This window comes from Bos indicus x Bos taurus, chromosome 18, assembly GCF_003369695.1.
Source record: "Bos indicus x Bos taurus breed Angus x Brahman F1 hybrid chromosome 18, Bos_hybrid_MaternalHap_v2.0, whole genome shotgun sequence".
NCBI lineage: Eukaryota > Metazoa > Chordata > Mammalia > Artiodactyla > Bovidae > Bos > Bos indicus x Bos taurus.
Genome location: NC_040093.1, coordinates 18,932,137 through 18,956,461, shown reverse-complemented (window position 1 = coordinate 18,956,461; position 24,325 = coordinate 18,932,137). Strand labels below are relative to the sequence as shown.

At 38.6% G+C, this 24,325-nt stretch overlaps 1 protein-coding gene across 1 annotated transcript; it reads left to right on the top strand.

Annotated features, from left to right (window-relative positions):
• Positions 1–99: 99 nt before the first annotated feature.
• On the top strand, positions 100–23,971 carry ZNF461 (zinc finger protein 461). Its single transcript, XM_027514217.1, has 5 exons — positions 100–342; positions 1,228–1,322; positions 5,670–5,796; positions 6,583–6,678; positions 21,662–23,971. The coding sequence occupies exons 2-5, from the start codon at positions 1,314–1,316 to the stop codon at positions 23,359–23,361; spliced, it is 1,932 nt and encodes a 643-aa protein (XP_027370018.1). The 5' UTR covers positions 100–342; positions 1,228–1,313; the 3' UTR covers positions 23,362–23,971.
• The last annotated feature ends 354 nt before the right edge of the window (positions 23,972–24,325 follow it).

The following is a 24,325-nucleotide window of genomic DNA, read 5'->3' as shown; positions in this document are numbered from 1 at the left end:
GTGGCCTCGGCGCGCGCCTTCTCGACATCCGGGCTTTTGCGGCCTTGAACTACATTTCCCACAGTCCCTGGGTGGCTTTTGAAAAGAACTTTGATCTTTGGTTCATCTCTAGTTCCCCTCCGAAGTCCTCCTCGCAGTCGTCGCCCTCCTAGTGGTAATCGGAGTCTGGGCACGGCGGGCACTCGCAGTGAGGAAGCCCCCACCCTCTGGCTCACACTGGGCGTGTGGAGCCTGCGTGTAAAAAGTGCGTGTAAGCGTTTGTGGCCGTAACGAGGCGAGTGTGTGTGCAGTGATGAGGCCGTGACAGGTGCAAAACGTGGGACCCATTGGCTCTGATGTGAGGTAGGTGACACTGTGGGGCTTGAGATTTCCCTTCAGAAGACGGTGCTGTTGTTACCTAGTGAGATGGAACCCAGTGTTAGTCGCTCAGTAGTGTCGGACTCTGCAACCCTATGGACTTGCTTACCAGTCTCCTCTGTCCACGGAGTTCTCCAGGCAAGAATACTGGACTGGGTGGCCATGCCCTTCTCCAGGGGATCTTCCTGACCCAGGGATCCAACCGGGGTCTCCCGCTTTGAAGGCAGATTCTTGACCAACTGAGCCACCAGGGATGCCCAATGGGGCTTTTAATTCTGTTACCGGGTGGGAGTTTGGTTGTGTCTGGGACAGAGCTTCATTTCTGCAGTTCTAGGTTTAACATCGGGACGGAGGGGTTCGGTTGAAGATCTCCCTGAGAGAATATATGCTCCTGTAAAGACAGACCTTTACGATGCGTGTATTAACTGGAGTCTCACTAAAGCATATTCTACTGCTTTGTCAGGGCACCCCCACCTCCAGTGCCCAGACTCCAGTGCTTAACACAAAAGTGAGTTATCAGTGGAGTGAGTGTTGCCTGCCTAGGGGCCAATTTTAGTTTCTATCCTTTCCTAGGATCTGTATCCTTGTATCACTGCTTTCTCTTTCCTCTTACTTTATAGCCAGGACCCCAACTGCAGAGAAATGGTCCTCCTGCTAAGGCCCTGGGCACAGTCCTTCTTGAATAGATAGCTGGATTCCCTCCTTGCTTTGAGTACGGTTGGAATTTGTCCAGCTTCTCTGTGATCTTTTATGTACGTGTGTTTGGGATCTGGGAATAGGAGACATAAAATGAGAGAAATGTTCTAAATTAGCACATTGGGAGCTCAGAGACAAGATCATCTCTTTTTTTTTTTGAACCCTCTTATTCAGCAACACTTTCTTTGGACTGTGAATTTCTTCTAAAGTGGAAACAAGAAGAAGACTAATAAATACTCTGAATTCTAAAAAAAAAAGCCATGGCCCATGTAAGTTGGTGTTTTGTTCCTCATTGAAGAGGTCCTTTTTTTTTTCCTTTATAGGTTCTATTTATATTTGCATTCTTTATCCTGATATTGTTACCTAACTGAATATCATATAACTTGCCAGTGAGTGGGTAAGTGATGCTGCCATGCATCCTCCTCCATATTTTCTGTAAGTTTTTTTTAAATAGAATTGGTATTATTTCTTTCTTCTTTTTCTTTTTCTTTTATTTTTTTTAAATTTTATTTTATTTTTAAACTTTACATAATTGTATTAGTTTTGCTAAATATCAAAATGAATCCGCCACAGGCATACATGTGTTCCCCATCCTGAACCCTCCTCCCTCCTCCCTCCCCACACCATCCCTCTGGGTCGTCCCAGTGCACCAGCCCCAAGCATCCAGTATCGTGCATCGAACCTGGACTGGCAACTCGTTTCTTACATGATATTCTACATGTTTCAATGTCACTCTCCCAAATCTTCCCACCCTCTCCCTCTCCCACAGAGTCCATAAGACTGTTCTATACATCAGTGTCTCTTTTGCTGTCTCGTACACCAGGTTATTGTTACCATCTTTCTAAATTCCATATATATGCGTTAGTATACTGTATTTATGTTTTTCCTTCTGGCTTACTTCACTCTGTATAATAGGCTCCAGTTTCATCCATCTCATTAGAACTGATTCAAATGTATTCTTTTTAATGACGGAGTAATACTCCATTGTGTATATGTACCACAGCTTTCTTATCCATTCATCTGCTGATGGACATCTAGGTTGCTTCCATGTCCTGGCTATTATAAACAGTGCTGCGATGAACATTGGGGTACACGTGTCTCTTTCCGTTCTGGTTTCCTCAGTGTGTATGCCCAGCAGTGGGATTGCTGGATCATAAGGCAGTTCTATTTCCAGTTTTTTAAGGAATCTCCACACTGTTCTCCATAGTGGCTGTACTAGTTTGCATTCCCACCAACAGTGTAAGAGGGTTCCCTTTTCTCCACACCCTCTCCAGCATTTATTATTTGTAGACTTTTGGATCGCAGCCATTCTGACTGGTGTGAAATGGTACCTCATAGTGGTTTTGATTTGCATTTCTCTGATTTGTCAGATAGTTTTTACCAGCAAAAAGCATCTGTGGTAGGCAGAATAATGACTCCCCTCCAAAAAAACTGTCTACATGCTAATCCTAGAACCAGTGAACATGTTACCTTATATGGCAAAAGAGACTTTGTAGAAATGATTGAATTAATGCTTTTAAGATGGGAAGATTCTCTTGGGTTATCTGAAGAGTCAGAGTTAAAAGAGGATGTAAGTATGGAATATGTATGCTTCTGTTTTAAAAAAATACATTACTGAACTTTGAAGATGGAGGAAGGGGGCCATAAGCCAAGGAATGTAAGTAACCTCTAGAAGCTAGAAAAGGCAAGGAAATTGAACTGGAGAGAGCTGCCAAACCTCTCTCCATAGTCCTGCCAAAACCTTGATTTAGTCTAGTAAAACCCTTTTGGACTTCTGACCAACAGATAATAAATGTGTTCTTTGAAGCTACTGCATTTGTGGTGATGTGCAGTAGCAGTAGAAAACTAATATACCATCTGAGTTTACAGTTTTCTTCATGGGGAGACTTTAATTTCTTTAATAGATAAATAGCTCTGGTATTTTATTTTTTCTTGAATTAGTTTAGTAATTTGTGCCTTTCAGGGAATTAACTTATTTCAACTTAGATGTCAAATTTTTTGGCATAAAGTTGTTTGTAATATTCCCTTATCATCATTTTAATGCCTGTCAGATCTATAGTAATGCACCCTTTTAAATTCCTGATATTAAAAAAAAAAAAAATTCCTGATATTGATAATTTATACCTTCTTTTCTTGATCAGTATATCAATTTTATTGTTCTTTCCAAAGAACCAGCTTTTAGTTTTAGTTTCTCCCTAGTTTGCCCTTGCTGTTCACTGATTACTGATCTTACTTATTCTTTCCTTCACTCTGTATATTCTAGATTTAATTTTATCTTATTTTTCTAGCTTAAAATTCTCTTCTTCCATCCATGAGTTGTTTAGAAGAGTGCTCTTTAACTTCCAAATATTGGGGGGGGGGCTTTTTTAGATCTTTCTGATAGTTCATTTTTAATTCTGTGGTGGTCAAGAGATGTACTCTGTCATTTCTGTCCTTTTAAGTTTATTGAGATTTGTCTTATGGCCTGAATTGTGGACAATTTGGTGAAGGTTCCATGTGCAGTTTAAAAAAAGGGGTATTATACTGTCTTTTGGTAGAGTGTTTATCAGTTTTGTCTGTAGTGGTGATCAACTCTTCTGTATCTTTACTGATTTTTGTTGTTGTTGTTGCTACTTGGTCTGTCAATTACTGAGAGAAGACTGTTGAAACCTCTAGATATAATTGTGGCTCTGTCTGTTACAGTTCTGTTAATTTTTGCTTTATAGTAATCTGAAGCTGTGTTATTAGGTACATGTTATATCCTCTTGACACATGGATTCCTTGATCATGAGATGTTCCTGATAATACAGTATTCTTGTCTTGAATTCTGTTCTCTTTAACACAAATACTTTAGCTTTTTTTTATTGTTTTTTTCATAGCATCTATTTTTTTCATCCCTATTAAAAAATTATTTATTTAGCTGCGTTGGGTCTCAGTTCAGCGCACAGAATCTTTGTTGCATCTTGTGGGATCTTTCGATGTGGTGCATGGACTCACTAGTTGTGGCACAAGGGCTCAGTGTTTGCCACAAAGGGGGGCTTAGTTGCTCACTGGCATGCTGAATCTTAGTTCCCCAGCCAGGGATCAAACCCACGTCCCCTGAACTGCAAGGCAGATTCTTTACCACTGGGCTACCAGGGAAGTCCCACCATCCTTTTATTTTAACCTATTTTATGTGTATCTCATATAGCAGCACATAGTTTGATTCTACTTTTACCCAGTCTGACAATTGCTGCCTTCAAGTATCTAGACAGGGGTTAGCAAATTGTGGCATACTGGCCAAATGCAGCTCACAGCCTTTTTTTGTATGGCCTTCAACCTGAGAATGGTTTTGCATTTCAGAAGGGTTATAAGTAAGTTAAGAAAAAAGAACGTCATGGGGGCTGTATGTGACACACAGATCTTGAACTCCTTATAGGGTAGATTGCTTATCTCTGCTTCACTTAGTTCTTCTTCTGGGGTTTTATCTTGTTCCTTCACTTGGAGGATATTTCTCTGTCACCTCATTTTCCTCAGTTTACTGTTTTTAATTTCTTTTTTCTGATAGGTTGGTTACCTTTTCCATCCTTGGAGAAGTGGTCTTGTAGGAGGTGTCCTCTGTGTTTCAGCAGTGCTCCCCACTCTGGTCACTAGAGCTATATGCTCTAGGTGTGCCCTGTATTTGGACTCTGTGGGTACTTCTGTTGTGGGAGGCTGACTACTGTGAGCAGTCTGGTAGGCGTGGCTGGCTTGTGGTCTGGTTGTCTAACAAGCCCTTTAAAATATCTATATCTATTTATTTATTTGGATGTGCTGGGTCTTAGTTGTGGCACGTGGGATCCAGTTCCCTGACCAGGGGTTGAATGCCGGACCCCTGCACTGAGAGCGTGGAGTCTTAGCCATTGGACTGGACTATCAGGGAAATTCATGGCCCTGTCTTATGCAGAGGCTGATGGGCACTGGTTGGCAGAGCTGGATCATGAGACTGCTGGCAATGGGGCCTCAGAGGATCTGAGAACTAATGTTGGCCCACTGGCACGGTGAGGGGGCAGAGCTAGGTTCTGAAGTAGGTAGTTGTGAGGCTAGGGTCCTAGATCTGGTGTCAGCATGCTGGTGGATGGGAGCCGTTCCTAACATGGTCCCGAAAGCTGCTATTGGCCTGCTGGTGAGTGGGCTATTGTATCAAGATCATGTTGAAAAAGACCAAATGAGGTGGGAGATATACTCTGTCCATCTTTGGAAAATATAGGCTGCACTGGATGTCTACTAAAAAATTTGCATTAAAAAATGCTTAGTCATAATGGGGAAGAAAAATCTTCAGGTCCCTTTTCTGAAGATGGAGATTGTCATAAGTTATTATGGAAAAATTTAAAAACTTTCAACTATTTATCTTAGTTGGAAACCTCTCTTTATTTTCTTAATTTCTAGATGAGTGATTAACAGTTTTCCACTCTATGGAAGAGGATGTGTGTGCAGAAACTGAATTGTTTAAGAGTATGTGGGCAGTCTCACTAAATTCATTTTCGACCCACACAAGTTTCCAGCCTGTATACTCACTGTATCATCCCTTTCCTGCATTGACTTCTTTAGCACTGCTTTTTCCTTTTGAAAAATGTTTCTTATAATTTCAAAAATAGTACTGTGATTTGCCATTTTAGGGGTTGGTGATGTTCAAAGATGTGGCTATAGACGTCTCTCAGGAGGAATGGGAATGCCTGAACCCTGCGCAGAGGAATTTGTACAAAGATGTGATGTTGGAGAACTATAGCAACCTGGTTTCACTGGGTAAAGTTATCGGTCTCTAATAATTCAGAATCTGTTTCTTGGAGTTTCTGCTTTCTGTACTATGAATTTTAGGGCTGCCTTTCAAATAACAAGATGAATTTTCACTTTGTGTAGAAGTGAGCACAGTTGGATGGAGTTACACCTTCATTTTCTCTGTCCTCATACTTTTCTCTGGCATTTCTTATGATTGACTTTCTTCCTTAAAAATTAAGGAGCAGAATTAAAATTCGATACCATTATAGCATAACATGGTCAAAGAAACCAGGCTTTGTCTTTTGTTTCACTTGCAGTGTACCAAACATGCCAATGTTCTAGCGCAGATAAAGCTGAACACATGGGTCCTGGGTGCAAAGCTCATTAACCTTCTCAATTAGTGTAATGGACCGAATCAAAATATATCACTTACATTTACATTCAAAGGAACACTATTCCATTTACTGTAAAGTCTGTACTCTCTTTTAAACAATTTGCATTTGGAAATTACATTCTAAGAACTTTACATTTACCATGGAAAAATATCTGAGAATAAGTATTTCCGAAACTCCTTTTTTTTCTCAAAGGAAAATAAGAAGAGAAAGCTTATATAATTTAAATAACATTTTACCTTAAACATTATTTGTTTCTTATGATCCTGAGTTTATCTGTATATGAGAATTGGACTCTTCTTTCTTCTCTAGACCTTATTAAGTATCTTCTTGTTCTATAGGCTTTTTAAAATAAATTCTGAAACACAACATTTGAATACTTTAATTTCAACCTCATCTCCATTTCTTTTCTTATAACCAGGACTTTCTATTTCTAAGCCAGCTGTGATCACGTCACTGGAGCAAGGGAAGGAGCCCTGGATGGTTATGAGGGAGATGACAAGAGAACGGTGCCCAGGTGAGTGAGCAGGAAGTTGTTGCAAGGAGTAGGCCAACTGGTCAGACTGTTGGGCTGGTAAAGTTATTTTAGACAGACTAATTAGGGAAAATCTGGTTTAAACACTTATTACAATGTTATAGTAATCAAACAGTGTTGTACTGGCATAAAGACAGATATATAGATGAATGGAGTAGAAGAGAGTCTAGAAGTAAACCCTCAGATATATGACAAGATGACTTTAGATAAGAGTGCCAAGACCATTGTATGAGGGAAAAGACTGTACTCTTGGTTTTGGGGAAACGGAATACCCCACATGCAAAGGAATAAAATTGTATCCCTACCTTACACTATATACAAAAATTAACTCAAAATGGGTCAAACAAGTAAATCTAAGACCCAAAACTATAAACCACCTAGAAGAAAATATAGGGGGAAATGTTTCATAACTTTGGATTTGGCAGTAATTTCTAGGATATGACACCAAAGGACAGGTAGTCAAAAAAGACAAATGTCAAAGTTAAAAAACTTCTGTCCATAAAAAGATGTAATCAATAGAGTATTTTTTTTTTTTAATTCATGCAAGTTCTTTTTACTAGGAGATGAGAATACAATTTTTAAACATCCTAAGGATGGGTCTTCCCTGGTAGTTCAGTGACTAGGACTCCGCATTCCCAGTGCAGGGGGACAAGCTTCAATCCCTAGTCAGAGTGGGGCGGGGGGACTAGAACCCACATGCTGCAACTAAAAGGTCTCACCTGCTGCAACTAAGACCTGGCACAGCCAAATAAACAAATAGATAAGGAAATATTTTAAAAAATCATTTAGCTTTAAAAAATAAATAAAAATAAATGTTATAAAGATATTTTCAATCTAGTAGTGGATCAAGAACATATGAATATATATTCTAATAGAATATTTAGGAAAACTTAAATTAATAAGAAATTGTGAAAAGTAAAGAAAATGACTACATTGAGGAGATAGAGATGGTAGAGGAATGATTGGAAAAGAATGATTGGTCCTAAGACCTTAGGAAAGTATATGGTCATTCATGAGGTCATAAGGTTCATTCCACAAGACCAGGTTCATTCCACAAGTCAGAGGTCTTTGATGATGTCTGTAACTCACAGTACTCCGGAGCTATGAGAAGAGTTGTTTCTGTTATTTGAAGCCACCTAGTTTGTGGTACTTCGTTAGATCAGCTCTTGGAAATTAATACAGAAGGGGAACATGGAAAAGTAATATATATTCTCCTAAGTGTTTTGCTTTCATTTAAGATGTTATTTTAATTATTTTTTTATACCTGGTGAGGCCTTTCCTTTTGCATAGGTGTGGTGATTTCTTTTTAAAAAATTTCATCTTGAAATTTTGAATCAGCCTTACCTTGAGTATTCCACTTGATCATGATACATATTATTTTTTTATTCACTTTTGGTTTTGGTTGGTAAAATTTAATTGAAGATTTTTTCATGTAAGTTGATGGGAGATATTGGCCTGTAGTTTTTTTGTGTGTGCATGTATGTGTGCTGCCTTTGCCTAATTTTGGTGTAAGAATAATAGTGGCTTCATAAAGTAAGTTGACAAGTATTCCCCTTTCATCTTTTTCTGGAAGAAATTGTGTAAAACATTCTGTAAAGGTTTGGTAAAATTCTCCAGTGAAACCATTTGGATCTGGATATTTTTTTTTAGCCTCTTTTAAATTATAAATTCAATTGTATTAATATAATAGTTATAGGACTTCCCTGGTGGCTCTGCTGGTAAAGAATCCACCTGCAATGTGGGAGATCTGGGTTCAATCCCTGGGTTGGGAAGATCACCTGGAGAAGGGAATGGCTTACCCACTCCAGTATTCTGGCCTGGAGAATTCCATGGACTATATATCCATGGATGGCAAAGAGTCAGACCCAGCTGGGTGACTTTCACTTTCTTTCTTTCTTTCACTTTAATAGGACTATTCAGATTTCCTGTTTCATCTTTGGTAGTTTTTCTAGTTTGTGATTTTCAAAGAATTGCTTCATTTCTTCTAAGTTGTCAAAGTCATGAGTGTAAGTTATATGTGGTATTCTTATTATCCTTATGATGGATTATATATATATATAAATGTACATATATATAATATCCATGTATATAAAGGGCATAGATGTCCTTATAATCCTTCAAAAATTTTTTTCTTTGAGATTTTTTATTTCACTCTTGGATTGTTTAGAAACGTTATTTGGAGGTGTTTGGAGATTTTCTTGTCTTTCTTTTATGGTTTGATTTTATTCTGGTCTCATGTGAAAGTTAGAGGAGGCTATCTACAAGAGTCTTCCCTCACTACTGACATCAATTCCACTTTCAAGGGACTCCCTGGTGGTCCAGTGATTAAGAATCTGCTTTCCAATGCAGAGGGGGTGGGTTCAATCCCTGGTTGGGGAACTAGGATCCCACATGCCATGTGGTGTAGCCAAAAGACTTTTTTAAAAAGTTGCACTTTCAAGGGTTCCCAAGACCACTGTAACATTTGATAAGTCACTAAAAGGATTCGTAGAATTCACTGAAAGTTATCATCCTCACAGTTAGTTTGTTATAGCAGGAGACAGATTAAAATTAGCTAAAGGAAGAAGTACACAGGGCAGAGCCTAGACCCAGAGTTCCAAGTGTGGAACTTCCCATTGTTCTCTCCCAGTGGAGTCATGGACAGTGCTAACTTTCCCCATCAGCTATGTGTAATAATATGCATTTGGGCATATTGCCAAATAGAGAAACTCACCTGAGCCTTAGTGTCCAGAATTTTTACCATGGTTCCTTGTTGGTTACCCATGTGGCTGACCTTTAGTTTCTCGCCTCTTAGGAGGTAAAGCTGATAGCTTTAGTCTCCAGTCTTTTTGAAGGAAAGTTGATTCTTCATGGCTGAAACCTTCCATCATAAATTTTATCATTAGATTTGTCTGGTGGCTTTGGCCCTCAGGTAAACAAAAGACACTTTTTGTAGAGGTCACCTCCCTGGAGATGAAGACAAAAAAACTTTTCTTCAGGTAAGGTTAAATTCTTTATTATATATCGTAGAACATATTCTATATGATTTTGATTCTTTTAAGATTCAAGATTTGCTTCATGACCCAGAATATGGTCTGTCCTGGGGAATGTTCAATGTATGTTTGAAAACATTGTGTATTCTGCTGTTGTTGGGTAACGTGCCATGAATGATGATTACATCATATTTGTTAATGGTCTTGTTTGTTTCTTCCATATTCTTGCTGATTCTCTGTCCAGTAGTTCTATCAGTTGCTGAGATATTTGAGTCCCCAGCTATAATTGTGATTAGTGTATATCTCTCAGCTCTGTCAGTTTTTCCTTCATGTGTTTTGGAGCTCTGTTAGTAGGGCTTATTAATTTCTTTACTCTGAAATCTACTGTATCTGATACTAATACAGCATTTCTATTTTCTTTTGATTATTTACATGATACATATTTTTGAAATGAGTTTCTCCCAGTCACCATGTAACTGGGTCATGTTATTTATCCATTGTGTCAATCTCTGTCTTTTAATTGGTGACGTAGATCATGTACACTTAAAATAATTATTGATGTATTAGGCTTAAGTCTGCCATTTTGTTATCTTCTGCTGGTTCCCCCTGTTTCTTGTTCTTGTTTCTTTTATCTTGCTTACCTGTCAGTTGGGCTTCCCTGATGCCTCAGTGGTAAAGAATCCACCTGCCAATGCAAGAGACACATGAGATCCTGGTTAGATCCCTGGGTCAGGAAGATCCCTGGAGAAGGAAATGACAACCACTTCAATATTCTTGCCTGGGAAATCCCATGGACAGAGGAGACTGGTGGGCTACAGTCCATGGGGTCGCAAAAGACTTGGACACAACTTAGAGACTAAAAAACAACCACCTATGAGTTACTCAAACATTTTTAGAGTTCTATTTTGATTTATAGTGTTTTTTTTAAGTATACTTTTTTTTTAATTTCAGTGTTTGTTCACACATGCACACACACACATTTATTTATTTAGCTTGCTGGCATTGAAATTTAACCATTTCAAGTGAAGTGTAGAAAGATTACATGCACTTAGGTCCTTTACTCTTTCCATTTTTTCTTTTGATTGTTTAAAGTATGACTTCTGCATAGATTGATCACTATGTAAGATACTGTTAGAATTTCTGTTTCAACCATAAAATAAGGTAAAGAAACCTGTGGAGTGGGACAGTCTATTATGTTTACTTTTATTTTTTCCCATTCTTGTCTTTCTTTTCTGAAGGTCTCGCCTTCTTCTATTATTATTTTCTTTGTATTTGGAGAGCGATTTTCAGCTATTCTGTAAGGGCTACTTGTAATAACACGCTCTTAGTTTTCTTTTGTCTGAGAATGCCTTGATTTCTACTTCATTCCTCAAAGATAGTTTCACTGTGTGTAGAATTTGAGGTTGACAGTTCTTTTCTTTCAGCACTTAAAAAGTATTGTGCCATTTCCTGTTGCTCAACATGGTTTCAGATGACAAATCCAGTCTTTTGAATTGGTGTTCCTCACTATTTTAAAGTATTTTTTTCTTTGTTTAGTTTTCAGAAATATGTGTTTTGGTTTGATTTCTATTTATCTATTTAGGAATCTTCTCAGTTTCTTGACTCTATAGATTTGTGTTTTGTATGAAACTTGGGAAGTTTTCAACCATTATTTCTTTGAACACTTTTTCCGTCCCACAGTCTTTCTATCCTTCTGGGACTTGGATGATATGAATGTTGGATCTTTTGCTATTGTCCCACAGGAAATGAGGCTCTTTTTAAAAAAGTCTTTTTATCTTTGTTGTTCAGGTTAATACAGTTTTTAATTTCACTGAACCTAGGGTCTCTGTCATCTCCACTCTACTCTTGAGACCATTCAGGGTGTCTCTTATAACAGTTATTATATTTTTCATTCCATTTACTTTGTATAATTAGTATCTTTTAAAATATTTTATTTTATTATCTTTTATTGAGGAATAGTTGACTTACTATGGAGAAGGAAATGGCAACCCACTCCAGTGTTCTTGCCTGGAGAATCCCAGGGATGGGGGAGCCTGGTGGGCTGCCATCTATGGGGTCGCACAGAGTTGGACATGACTGACATGACTTAGCAGTAGCAGCAGCAGTTGACTTACAACAGTAAATTCTTCTTTATGGCTAAAGAATATTTCATTGCTTATTACATCTTCTTTACCCATTCATCTGCTGATGGACACCTGGGTTGCTTCCATATCTTGGCTGTTGTGAACAATGCTGCTATGAACACTGGGGTGCATGTAGCTTTTAGAATTAGTGTGTGGGCATGTGTGTGTGTGTTTATTTTTAGATACATGCCCAGCAGGGGAATTGCTGGGTCATATGGTAGTTATGTGTTTAGTTTTATAAGGAACCTCCACACTGTTTCCCCTAGTGGCTACACTAATTTGCATTCTCACCAACAGTGTACAAGGGTTCCCTTTTCTCCGCATCCCCGCCAACACTTGTTTCTTGGAGACTTTTTGATGACAGCAATTCTGACAGGTGTAAGGTGATACCTCATTATGGTTTTTATTTTCATTTCTCTGATAATTACAGATGTTGAGCATTTTTCTTGTGTCTGTTGACCATCTGTATTGCTTCTCTGGAAAAATTTTTTTTCATGTCTTTTGCACATTTTTAATCAAGTTGTTTGTTTTTTTGGTATTGAGTTATATGAGCTGCATGTTTTGGATATGTATCTTGGATATTACCCTATTGGTCATATCACTTGCAAATACTTTCTCCCATTCAATGGGTTAACTTTTCATTTTGTTGATGGTTTCATTTGCTGTGCAAAAGCTAAGTTTAATTAGGTCCCATTTGCTTATTTTTGCCTTTATTTCTTTTGCCTTTAGAGTCAGATCCAAAAATGTATTGCTTTGATTTATGTCAAAGAGTGTTCTGCCTGTTTTCTTCTAGTTTTATGGATTCAGGTCTTACCTTTAGGTCTTTAATCCATTTCCAGTTTATTTTTGTACATGGTATGATGGTATGATGAAATATTCTAACTCCATTGGTTTATGTGTTGCTGTCCAGTTTTCTGAGTACCACTTATTGAAGATACGGTCTTTTCTCCATTGTATATCCTTCCCTCCCTTGTCATAGATTAATTGATGATAGGTGTGTATGTGATTGAGATTTTAAATTATCTTTTTAAAATGAACCTTAGAATTCCCATTTTTCTGATATTTGCGTTGATTTCTCTAAAGAAGAGGAAGATCATAAAGACAGTGTGAGGGCAGAGTACTTTGTTTTCATGTTTCCCCTACCACCAGACTTTTTCTTTTTGAAGTTTCAATTTATGATTTTTCTTAAGTAATTGCCATTACCTGATCTTTCCACCTGGTTTTCACACTCATTTCATCTACTGGTATAAACGAGGAGGGGAACAAATACAATTGATTTCTGGTAGCATCTAACTTGGCTTGGAGATTAGTGGGGAATGTATATACTCCATTAGCTAGTACCATTGAGTTTTCTGGGTCCTGTCATAATGTTTTCTAGAGAGAATGGAATATTCTGTTTAATCTGAGGGTCTTGTCTGTCTGAATTAGTTAAGAACCAATGCTGTAGAACCATCAATTCTGTGTGTTTCTCCCTGATTTCTATCCCCTTCTACATCCCCAGAGGTAATCATTATTTTATATTCTGTTATGGTTACTCTATTTAAAAACTAGTTTACCACATTTGTGTATGCCCTTATATACTATATTGTATTTTGCTTGTTTCTTTTATAAAAATGATAATGAGTATGTGTCTTCTGTGATTTAGTTATTTTGTACCACATGGTTTTACAAATTTTCCCAAATTACTTTATACCTGACTTCATTTTCACAGCTATATAATATTCCATTCCATATTTTTCTGGTTGTTAATTCAGTTCAGTTCAGTCACTCAGTTGTGTCTGATTCTTTGTGACCCCATGAATCGCAGCACGCCAGGCCTCCCTGTCCATCACCAACTCCCAGAGTTCATTCAAACTCATGTCCATCGAGTCAGTGATGCCATCCAGCCATCTCATCCTCTGTCGTCCCCTTCTCCTCCTGCCCCCAATCCCTCCCAGCATCAGAGTCTTTTCCAATGAATCAACTCTTCGCATGAGGTGACCAAAGTATTGGAGTTTCAGCTTTAGCCTTAGTCCTTACAATGAACACCCAGGACTGATCTCCTTTAGGATGGACTGGTTGGATCTCCTTGCAGTCCAAGGGACTCTCAAGAGTCTTCTCCAACACCACAGTGCAAAAGCATCAATTCTTCAGTGCTCAGCTTTCTTTACAGCCCAACTCTCACATCCATACATGACCACTGGAAAAACCATAGCTTTGACTACACGGACCTTTGTTGGCAAAGTAATGTCTCTGCTTTTCAATATGCTATCTAGGTTGGTCATAACTTTGCTTCCAAGGAGTAAGCATCTTTTAATTTCATGGCTGCAATCACCATCTGCAGTGATTTTGGAGCCCCCAAAACTAAAGTCTGACACTGTTTCCCCATCTATCTGCCATGAAGTGATGGGACCAGATGCCATGATCTTAGTTTTCTGAATGTTGAGCTTTAAGCCAACTTTTTCACTCTCCTCTTTCACCTTCATCAAGAGGCTTTTTAGTTACTCTTCACTTTCTGCCATAAGGGTGGTGTTATCTGCATATCTGAGGTTATTGATATTTCTCCTGGCAATTTTGATTCCTGCTTGTGCTTCTTCCAGCCCAGCGTTTCTCATGATGTACTCTGCATATAAGTTAAATAAGCAGGGTAACGATATACAGCCTTGACGTACTCCTTTTCCTATTTGGAACCAGTCTGTTGTTCCATGTCCAGTTCTAACTGTTGCTTCCTGACCTGCATACAGGTTTCTCAAGAGGCAGGTGAGGTGGCCTGGTATTCCCATCTCTTTCAGAATCTTCCACAGTTTATTGTGATCCACGCAGTCAAAGGCTTTGATATAAACAAAAAAGCAGAAATAGATGTTTTTTTGGAACTCTCTTGCTTTTTTGATGACTCAGCAGATGTTGGCAATTTGATCTCTGGTTCCTCTGCCTTTTCTAAAACCAGCTTGAACATCTGGAAGTTCACGGTTCACGTATTGTTGAAGCCTGGCTTGGAGAATTTTGAGCATTACTTTACTAGCGTGTGAGATGAGTGCAATTGTGTGGTAGTTTGAGCATTCTTTGGGATTGGAATGAAAACTGACCTTTTCCAGTCCTGTGGCCACTGCTGAGTTTTCCAAATCTGCTGGCATATTGAGTGCAGCACTTTCACGGCATCATCTTTCAGGATTTGGAATAGCTCAACTGGAATTCCATCACTTCCAGTAGCTTTGTTCCTAGTGATGCTTTCTAAGGCCCACTTGACTTCATATTCCAGGATGTGTGGCTCTAGGTGAGTGATCACACCGTCATGATTATCTGGGTCATGAAGATCTTTTTTGTACAGTTCTTCTGTGTATTCTTGCCACTTCTTAATATCTTCTGCTTCTGTTAGGTCCATACCATTTCTGTCCTTTATTGAGCCCATCTTTGCATGAAATGTTCCCTTGGTATCTCTTGAAGAGGTCTTGAAGAGACCTTGAAGAGGTCTCTAGTCTTTCCCATTCTGTTGTTTTCTTCTATTTCTTTGCATTGATCACTGAGGAAGGCTTTCTTATCTCTCCTTGCTATTCGTTGGAACTCGCATTCAGATGCTTATATCTTTCCTTTTCTCCTTTGCTTTTCACTTCTCTTCTTTTCACAGCTAATTGTAAGGCCTCCTCAGACAGCCATTTTGCTTTTTTGCATTTCTTTTCCATGGGGAAGGTCTTGATCCCTGTCTCCTGTACAGTGTCATGAACCTCATTCCATAGCTCATCAGGCACTCTATCAGATCTAGTCCCTTAAATCTATTTCTCACTTCCACTGTATAATCATAAGGGATTTGATTTAGGTCATACCTGAATGATCTAGTGGTTTTCCCTCCTTTCTTCAATTTGTCTGAATTTGGCACTAAGGAGTTCATGATCTGAGCCACAGTCAGCTCCTGGTCTTTTTTGCTGAGTGTATAGAGCTTCTCCATCTTTGGCTGCAAAGAATATAATCAATCTGATTTTGGTGTTGACCATCTGGTGATGTCCATGTGTAGAGTCTTCTCTTGTGTTGTTGGAATAGGGTGTTTGCTATGACCAGTGCGTTCTCTTGGCAAAACTCTATTAGCCTTTGCCCTGCTTCATTCTGTACTTCAAGGCCAAATTTGCTGGTTACTCCAAGGTTTTCTTGACTTCCTACTTTTGCATTCCAGTCCCCTATAATGAAAAGGATATCTTTTTTGGGTGTTAGTTCTAAAAGGTCTTGTAGGTTTTCATAGAACTGTTCAACTTCAGCTTCTTCAGCATTACTGGTTGGGGCATAGGCTTGGATTACCGTGATATTGAATGGTTTGCCTTGGAAACGAACAGAGATCTGTCATTTTTGAGATTGCATTCAAGTACTGCATTTCGGACTCTTTTGTTGACCATGATCGCTACTCCATTTCTTCTAAGGGATTCCTGCCCACAGTAGTAGACATAATGGTCATCTGAGTTAAATTCACCCATTCCAGTCCATTTTAGTTTGCTGATTCCTAGAATGTCAACATTCACTCTTGCCATCTCCTGTTTGACCACTTCCAGTTTGTCTTTATTTATGGACCTGAACCTATTCCAGGTTCCTATGCAATATTGCTCTTTATAGCATTGGACCTTGCTTCTATCACCAGTCACATCCACAGGTGGGTATTGTGTTTGCTTTGGCTCCATCCTTTCATTCTTTCTGGAGTTATTTCTCCACTGATCTCCAGTAGCATATTGGGAACCGACCGACCCGGGGAGTTCCTCTTTCAGTATCCTGTCATTTTGCCTTTTCATACTGTTCATGGGGTTCTCAAGGCAAGAATACTGAAGTGGTTTGCCATTCCCTTCTCCAGTGGACCACATTCTGTCAGACCTCTCCCCCTTGATCCGCCCGTCCTGGGTGGCCCCACACGGCATGGCTTAGTTTCGCTGAGTTAGACAAGGCTGTGGTCAGTGTGATCAGATTGGCTAGTTTACTGTGATTATGGTTTCAGTGTGTCTGCCCTCTGATGCCCTCTTGCAACACCTACCATCTTACTTGGGTTTCTCTTACCTTGGACGTGGCGTATCTCTTCACGGCTGCTCCAGCAAAGCACAGCCGCTGCTCCTTACCCTGGACTAGGGGTATCTCCTCACAGCTGCCCCTCCTGACCTTGAACGTGGGCTTCCCAGGTTGTTAATTCCTGACCTTGAACATGGACTTCCCTGGTTGTTAATTAGATTGTTCATAATTTTTTGCTATTATATACAGTGGTTGGAGAAGGCAGTGGCAACCCACTCCAGTACTCTTGCCTGGAAAATCCCATGGACGGAGGGGCCTGGTGGGCTGCAGTCCATGGGGTCACTAGGAGTCAGACACGACTGAGCGACTTCACTTTATTTTTTCACTTTCATGTACTGGAGAAGGAAATGGCAACCCACTCCAGTGTTCTTGCCCCCTCTATGGGGTCGCATAGAGTCGGACACGACTGAAGCGACTTAGCAGCAGCAGCAACAGCAGCATACAGTGGTACTATTAATATTCTTACACATCTCCTGAAGCACATAGTATGTTATTTACTAGAACTGGAATTGCCAGGTCATAAAACATATACATCTTCAACTCTGTATTATAACAAATTGTTTTTCTACGTGTTGGTACTAATTTACATTACCACTGGCAGTGTGTAATAATTTTGGGTCTTCAACATCTTAACAACATTTCAAATTCTTAGACATTTAAAATTTTAGTCTGATGAGAATAAAATGGTATCTCATATCTTAATTTGAGTTTCCTTGATTCTTGATGAGTTTGAGCATTCTTGCATATAACTTACTTAACACTGGTGTTTCTTCTGTGAAGTGTCTATTCAGATCTTTTGCCCATTTTTCTTGTAGGTTACCTTTTTTCTAGTTAGACTTGTATCTTTTGTGTCTTGTTTAAGAAATTTATGTTGTTGTTTGTTGCTGTTTAGTCATTAAATTGTGTCCAACTCTTTTGTGACCCCAAGGCTCCTCTGTCCATGGGATTTCACAGGCAACAATACTGGAGTGGGTTGCCATTTCCTTTTGTAGGGCATCTTCTCAACTCAAGGATTGAACCTGTGTCTCCTACATTGCAAGGAGATTGCTTATCATTGAGCCACCAGGGAATCCCTTTTTATGTATACATATATATTGTTTCGGAGAAGGCAGTGGCACCCCACTCTAGTACTTTTGCCTGGAAAATCCCATGGACGGAGGAGCCTGGTAGGCTGCAGTCCATGGGGTCGCTAGAGTTGGACACAACTGAGCGACTTCCCTTTCACTTTTCACTTTCATGCATTGGAGAAGGAAATGGCAACCCACTCCAGTGTTCTTGCCTGGAGAATCTCAGGGACGGGGGAGCCTGTTGGGCTGCCGTCTATGGGGTCGAACAGAGTCAGACATGACTGAAGCGACTTAGCAGCAGCAGCAGCAGCAGCATATATTGTTTTTCATCACAAGCCTTACAGTTTTTCCATTTAGAGTTTATGTATTTATAGTGCATGGTAGGGATCCAAGTTAATTTTTTTCCCTAGCTATAGCTATTTTTTCTAATATGATTCAGTAATTCTTTTCTCACTGATCTGCAATGCTTCCTGTGTGGATCTGTGGATCAACATGAATGAACCTTGAGGATATTATGCTAAGTTACATAAGCCAGTCACATATAGAAAAAAAAAAAAAAAAACAACAGCAAATACTATAGGACTCTAGTGATATAAGGTATCTAGTAAAATCCATAGAAATAGAAAGTAGACTGGTGATTGCCAGAAACTGGAAGAGGGAAGAATGGGGAGTTATTAATGGGTACAGAGTTTCAGTTCTGCAAGGTGAAAAAGTTCTGGGGATTGGTTGTATAACAGTGTGCACATATTTAACACTACTACACTATACACTTAAAAGTAGTAAGATGGTAAATTTTATGTAGTGTGTATTTTATCACAATTTAAAAAATATTTTTAGAGGTAGTGGTAAAATTTAAGAGTTAGCAGTATATGATTGGTATTTAAGCCAGACTGTTATTAAGGGAAAGGGTGTAGATTAAAGGCTGACCAGAGCCTGATTTCTGGGACATTCCAACATTTAGAGGTCAGAAAGTGGAAAAGAATGCATTAAGGTGAACTGAATATAAGTAGAGATGTAGGAGGGTAACCAGGAGAATATGGTATAAAGGGAGCAACTGGATTGATCAGTTGTGTCAAATGCTAGTAATGAGTCAAATAGAGTGATGACTGGCATTTGAGCACTGATTTTGGTAATTTTGTTAGTGACTTTAGCTAGGAATGTTTCAACAGAGTTATGAGAGTTGATATATTTCTTGGAGTGGATTACAGAGAAAATGACTAACATACAAAGTCACTTGATCTAAGACAGAATCAGGGAAAGGACGGTCTTTTCAATGAAGGGGGCTGATATCTATTGAAAAATAGGAATCTTGATTTCTGCTTCACAGTAGGTGGATTATAGATCTAAATATAAAAAAACTTCTAGAAGATGATATGAGTGTATTTTATGACCTTGGAATCAGACTGTTTTAGAATTAACAATTTCTGTTTATCAAAACATTGTATTAAGAGAGCAAAGGGGCCAGCCTCAGAATGGGACAAGATACTTGCATTATGTAGTTGGTTATATATATAGTTGCACTATGTAGTTGGATATATATATCCAGAATATATTAAGGACTCCCTATAACTCAAAAAGACAATTAAACCCTAAAACTACCCAAATGTCCCTCGACTGAAGAATGGAGAAACAAAATATGGTTTATCTGTACAGTGAAATATAACTCAGTCATAAATGAAGTACTGATACATGCTACAACATCATTGAACCCTGAGAACATAGTAAGTGAGAACAGACACAAAAGGTCCATATTGTATAATTACATGTTAATGAAATTTCTTGACAAATTCATAGAGACATAAAGCAGATTGGTGGTTTCCAGGGCATGGGGGTGAAGAGGAGAACAGTACATGACTGTGGATGTGAGGTTTCTTTTTGGCGTGATGAAAATAATCTGGAATTAGAGATCTGATGGTTGCAGAACATTGGGAGTGTACTATAAGTTACTGAGTTATACACTTCAAAGTGGTTAAAATGATGGATTTTATATGTACTTACTCCTAAATTAATAAAAATGAATGAAGTACTTGGATAGGTAATTTATTAAAGAAGATATCCAATTGTCCAATAAATATATGGCAAAGTGTTCAATCTTGTTTGTCATCAGGGAAATTAAAAATTAAACCACAGTGCAGTATCACAACACATCTGCCAGGACGCTTAGATATAAGAAGATTGGCAGTAACAAGTGTTGGTGAGGATATGAGGAACAGGAACTCTTTCAGAGTTTGATGGAATTGTAAATTAGAAAACTGTTGCATAAAGTCAAATGGAGCTGAACAAATGCATATCCTCTGATGTGATAATTTAACACCTAACAGAAAGGAGTCCTATTTCCACCAAAAGAAATATGCATGAATGTTCATATCAGTACTAATCATAACAGCCAGAAACTGGAAACAATGCAAATGACCACCATTAGGAAAATGGAAAAATAAATTGTTAGAATTGAATGCTTTATGTATCTGTTGGCCTCCAACTTTCTTTTCTGAAACAACCTCTGAAAAGCTCTAAGATAAGAAAGAATTTGTAATATCCTAGTTGTTACAAGAGACTAATGGTCTTATGACACAATGAAGAAAACAGAAATAGACTCAAAACATGATTTTAAAGCTAATCAGAGGCCTTATGTGAGATTCATGATAAAGAATTGGAGTTTTAAAATTTCAATTTAATGAGAGGCTCTATTAGTTTGGATATAGGTTTGGCTGTATGTGACAGAGACCCAAAAATAATTGTAGCTTAGACTGTATAGTGGACTAATTTTCTCTTGGATTAAAGCCCAGGGTAGAGTGCTGACTATGCTCTGCAGAACCATCATGTGCCAGACATGACATCAAATGCACATTGCAGCTGGCTTTGCTGAGGAAGCAAGAAAATAACAGATATAGGGGGTGGGCCAGCTGACTCTTAAGAAAGTTCTCAGAAGGTACTGTATAATACTGCATTTCTTTAGGCAGAATCCAGTTGCATGACATATTCTGCTGCAGAGTGCTGGGACAGGCAATGTTTATATTGGGCGGCCTGTCCTCAACTAAAACCCATGGGTTCAGTCAGTGTATAAAAGGGAAATAATAGATATTTGAGAATAACTAGCAGATATCACAAAATACTTTGGCCTGGTGGAGTGTTAAAACATACAGACTCTTAGAGATTCTGATTCAGGTGATCTAGAATGTTTTGTAAACATCCATAATTGCAACAAAATCCCATGGTGATTCTCAAGTGGATCAAAATATGAGAACCGCTGACCTGTTAATGAACTCTCTCACGTTTCTCTGATGAGCTTTCATTTCTTTTCATTCACCTTACCCTTTTCATTGTTACATCATGGTATTTAAGAGCCCCTTAAGCCTTTCATTTCTTATGTGAATTATTTCCAATTATCTCTCTTTTCTGCCTTCTCTGATAGCTCAGTTGGTAAAGAATCTGCCTGCAATGCAGGAGACCCTGGTTTGATTCCTGGGTCGGGAAGATCCCCTGTAGAAGGGATAGGCTACCTACTCCAGTATTTTTGGGCTTCCCTGGTGGCTCAGCTGGTAAAGAATCCACGTGCAATGTGGGAGACCTGGGTTTGATCCCTGGGTTGGGAAGATCCTCTGGAGAAGGGAAAGGGTACCCACTCCAGTATTCTGGCCTGGAGAATTCCATGGACTGTATAGTCCATGGGGTTGCAAAGAGTTGGGCATGACTGAGAGACTTTCACTTTCACTCTTTTCTATCAGAGATATTTCATTTCTCTTCTATCACAAAACTAGCAATTAAAATGTGCTTCTTTATCTTTCAGATTTGGTGTCCCAGTGTGAGCCCAAGAAGTTATCTCCAAAAAGAAACATTTATGAGACAGAATCATCCCAGTGGGCTATCATGGACCCATTTAAAAACCATAGTCCTGAGAAATCCATTTTCAGAGACATTCAGACATGCAAAAATCAGTTTGAGAGACAACAGGGAAAACAGAAGGGCTATTTCAGGCAATTTGTTATCAACCATGAACACATGCCCATTTTTAGCCAACATATTTTGTTCACTCAGGAATTTTATAATAGACAGAAAATCTTTGAATGTAAAGAATGCAGGAAAAACTTCAGTTACCATTTATTCTTTAGTTATCACAAAGCTCATTCTAAAGAAAAACTTTCTGACTGTAAGGAATGTGCAGAAACTGTTGATACATCATACCTTACTAAACAGAGAATTCAAAATAGTAACAAGTACAATGAGTGTAAAGAATGTTGGAAGGCCCTTATTTATTATTCACAATGTAAACAACATCTGAGAATTCATAATGGTGAAAAATGTAAAGAATGTGGCAAGGTCTTTAATTATGGCTCAGAACTTATTCTACATCAGAGAATTCACACTGGTGAGAAACCCGATGGATGTAAGGAATGTGAGAAGTCCTTTATGCAGCTGTCACAACTTATTCAACATCAGAGACTTCACACTGGTGAAAAACCCTATGAATGTAAACAATGTGGGAAGGCTTTTATTTGTGGCTTTCAACTTACTGAACATCTGCCACTCCGTACTGATAAGAAACTCTTTGAATGTAAAGAATGTGAAATGACTTTTAGGCATCGCTCTCCCATTACCATACATCAGAGACTTCATACTCACAAGAAACCTTATGAGTGTCAAGAATGTGGGAAAACCTTTAATTATGGTTCAGAACTTATTCTACACCAGAGAATTCACACTGGTGAGAAACCCTATGAATGTAAGGAATGTGGGAAGGCATTTAGGCAACGATCACAGCTTACTCAACATCAAAGACTTCACACTGGTGAAAAACCCTATGAATGTAAGCAGTGTGGGAAAGCTTTTATTCGTGGCTTTCAACTTACTGAACATCTGAGACTCCATACTGGTGAAAAACCCTATGAATGTAAAGAATGTGGGAAGACTTTCAGGCATCGATCACACCTTACAATACATCAGAGAATTCATACTGGTGAGAAACCCTATGAATGTAAAGAATGTGGAAAGGCCTTTAGCTATCATTCAAGCTTCTCTCACCATCAGAAAATTCATTCTGGCAAAAAACCTTATGAATGTAGTGAATGTGGGAAGGCCTTTTGTGACGGCTTGCAACTTACTCTACATCATAGGATTCATACTGGTGAGAAACCCTATGAATGTAAAGAATGTGGAAAGACTTTTAGACAGTGCTCACACCTCAGAAGACATCAGAGAATTCACACTGGTGAGAAACCTCATGAATGTGTGATATGTGGTAAAGCTTTTAGACTTCATTCACACCTTATTCAACATCAGAGAATTCATACTGGTGAGAAGCCCTTTGAATGTAAGGAATGTGGAAAGGCCTTTAGCTATCATTCAAGCTTCTCACACCATCAAAGAATTCATTCTGGGAAGAAACCATATGAATGTGGGAAGGCCATTAATCGTGGCTTACAATTTAACCTACATCAGACACTTCATACTGTTGAAACACCAGTACGTTTTCTTCTCCCCACATCTTAGTGTAGCATCAGAAAATTCTTTTTGGAGATATACATTTCCTTTTTTTCTTCAAGGAAAATGTTGGTAAAATACTGGGGTTCATTAGTATTGATTTATTTTAGTAATCTTGAACTCTTTTTTTAAGTGGGAAAATGAAGAAGTTATTAAAAGGAAAAAAACGCTCTGGTTTCAATGCTGTTTCTGAGTTATTGTAATTATCAGTATTGGAAGTAAATTTTATAAAACTGTTTTCTCTGAAACCAGTGAAGTGTGAAAGAAATAAAATGAAAACAGTTTCTTCCTCTCCTACAAATCCCTGAGAAAACCTGTATGTGTGTGTGGCTTCTTTTTTCATGATCAAACATATCTGCACATTGCATGTGTTTTGCATGTGTGCAAAAATTTTTACCCTTTATAGTGACATATTTCATAACATTTGCCTTTTTCATTAAATAATCATGGACATTTTCGCAGGTCAATACATACAGATCTGACTCATTCTTTTTAAAGTTTCAGAATATTTCTAGTATGGGATGTAGGCCAGTATTTTGAACTATCTCCTACTGTAGACATTTGTTTCTACTTTTTCACCAGAAATGATGGTGTAATAAACATTCTTACATTGTCATATTTCTATTGGTAAATTCCCAATCATGAGAGTGTGTGTATGTTTTGATATATTAATTTTGTAGTTAAAAATATTAGGAAATAAAAGCAATATTTTATAAAATTCAAAAATTATCCAAAATAGGGCTTCCCTGGTGGCTCAGTGGTAAAGAATCTGCCTACTAATGCAGGACACATGGGTTTGATTCCTAATCTGGGAAGATCCCACATGCTGCAGAGCAACAAAGCCCTTCCGCCACAGTTACTGAGCCTGTGCTCTAGAGCCTGGGATCTGCAACTATTGAGCCCATGTGCTGAAACTACTGAAGCCTGTAAGCCTGCTGCAACAAGAGAAGCCACTACTCACTTCAATTAGTAA

Coding starts and splice junctions, on each gene's coding strand:
- ZNF461 (XM_027514217.1), top strand. Junction 5,797..6,582: donor TAGCAACCTGGTTTCACTGG/GTAAAGTTATCG, acceptor TCTTATAACCAG/GACTTTCTATTTCTAAGCCA. Junction 6,679..21,661: donor GACAAGAGAACGGTGCCCAG/GTGAGTGAGCAG, acceptor TTTATCTTTCAG/ATTTGGTGTCCCAGTGTGAG.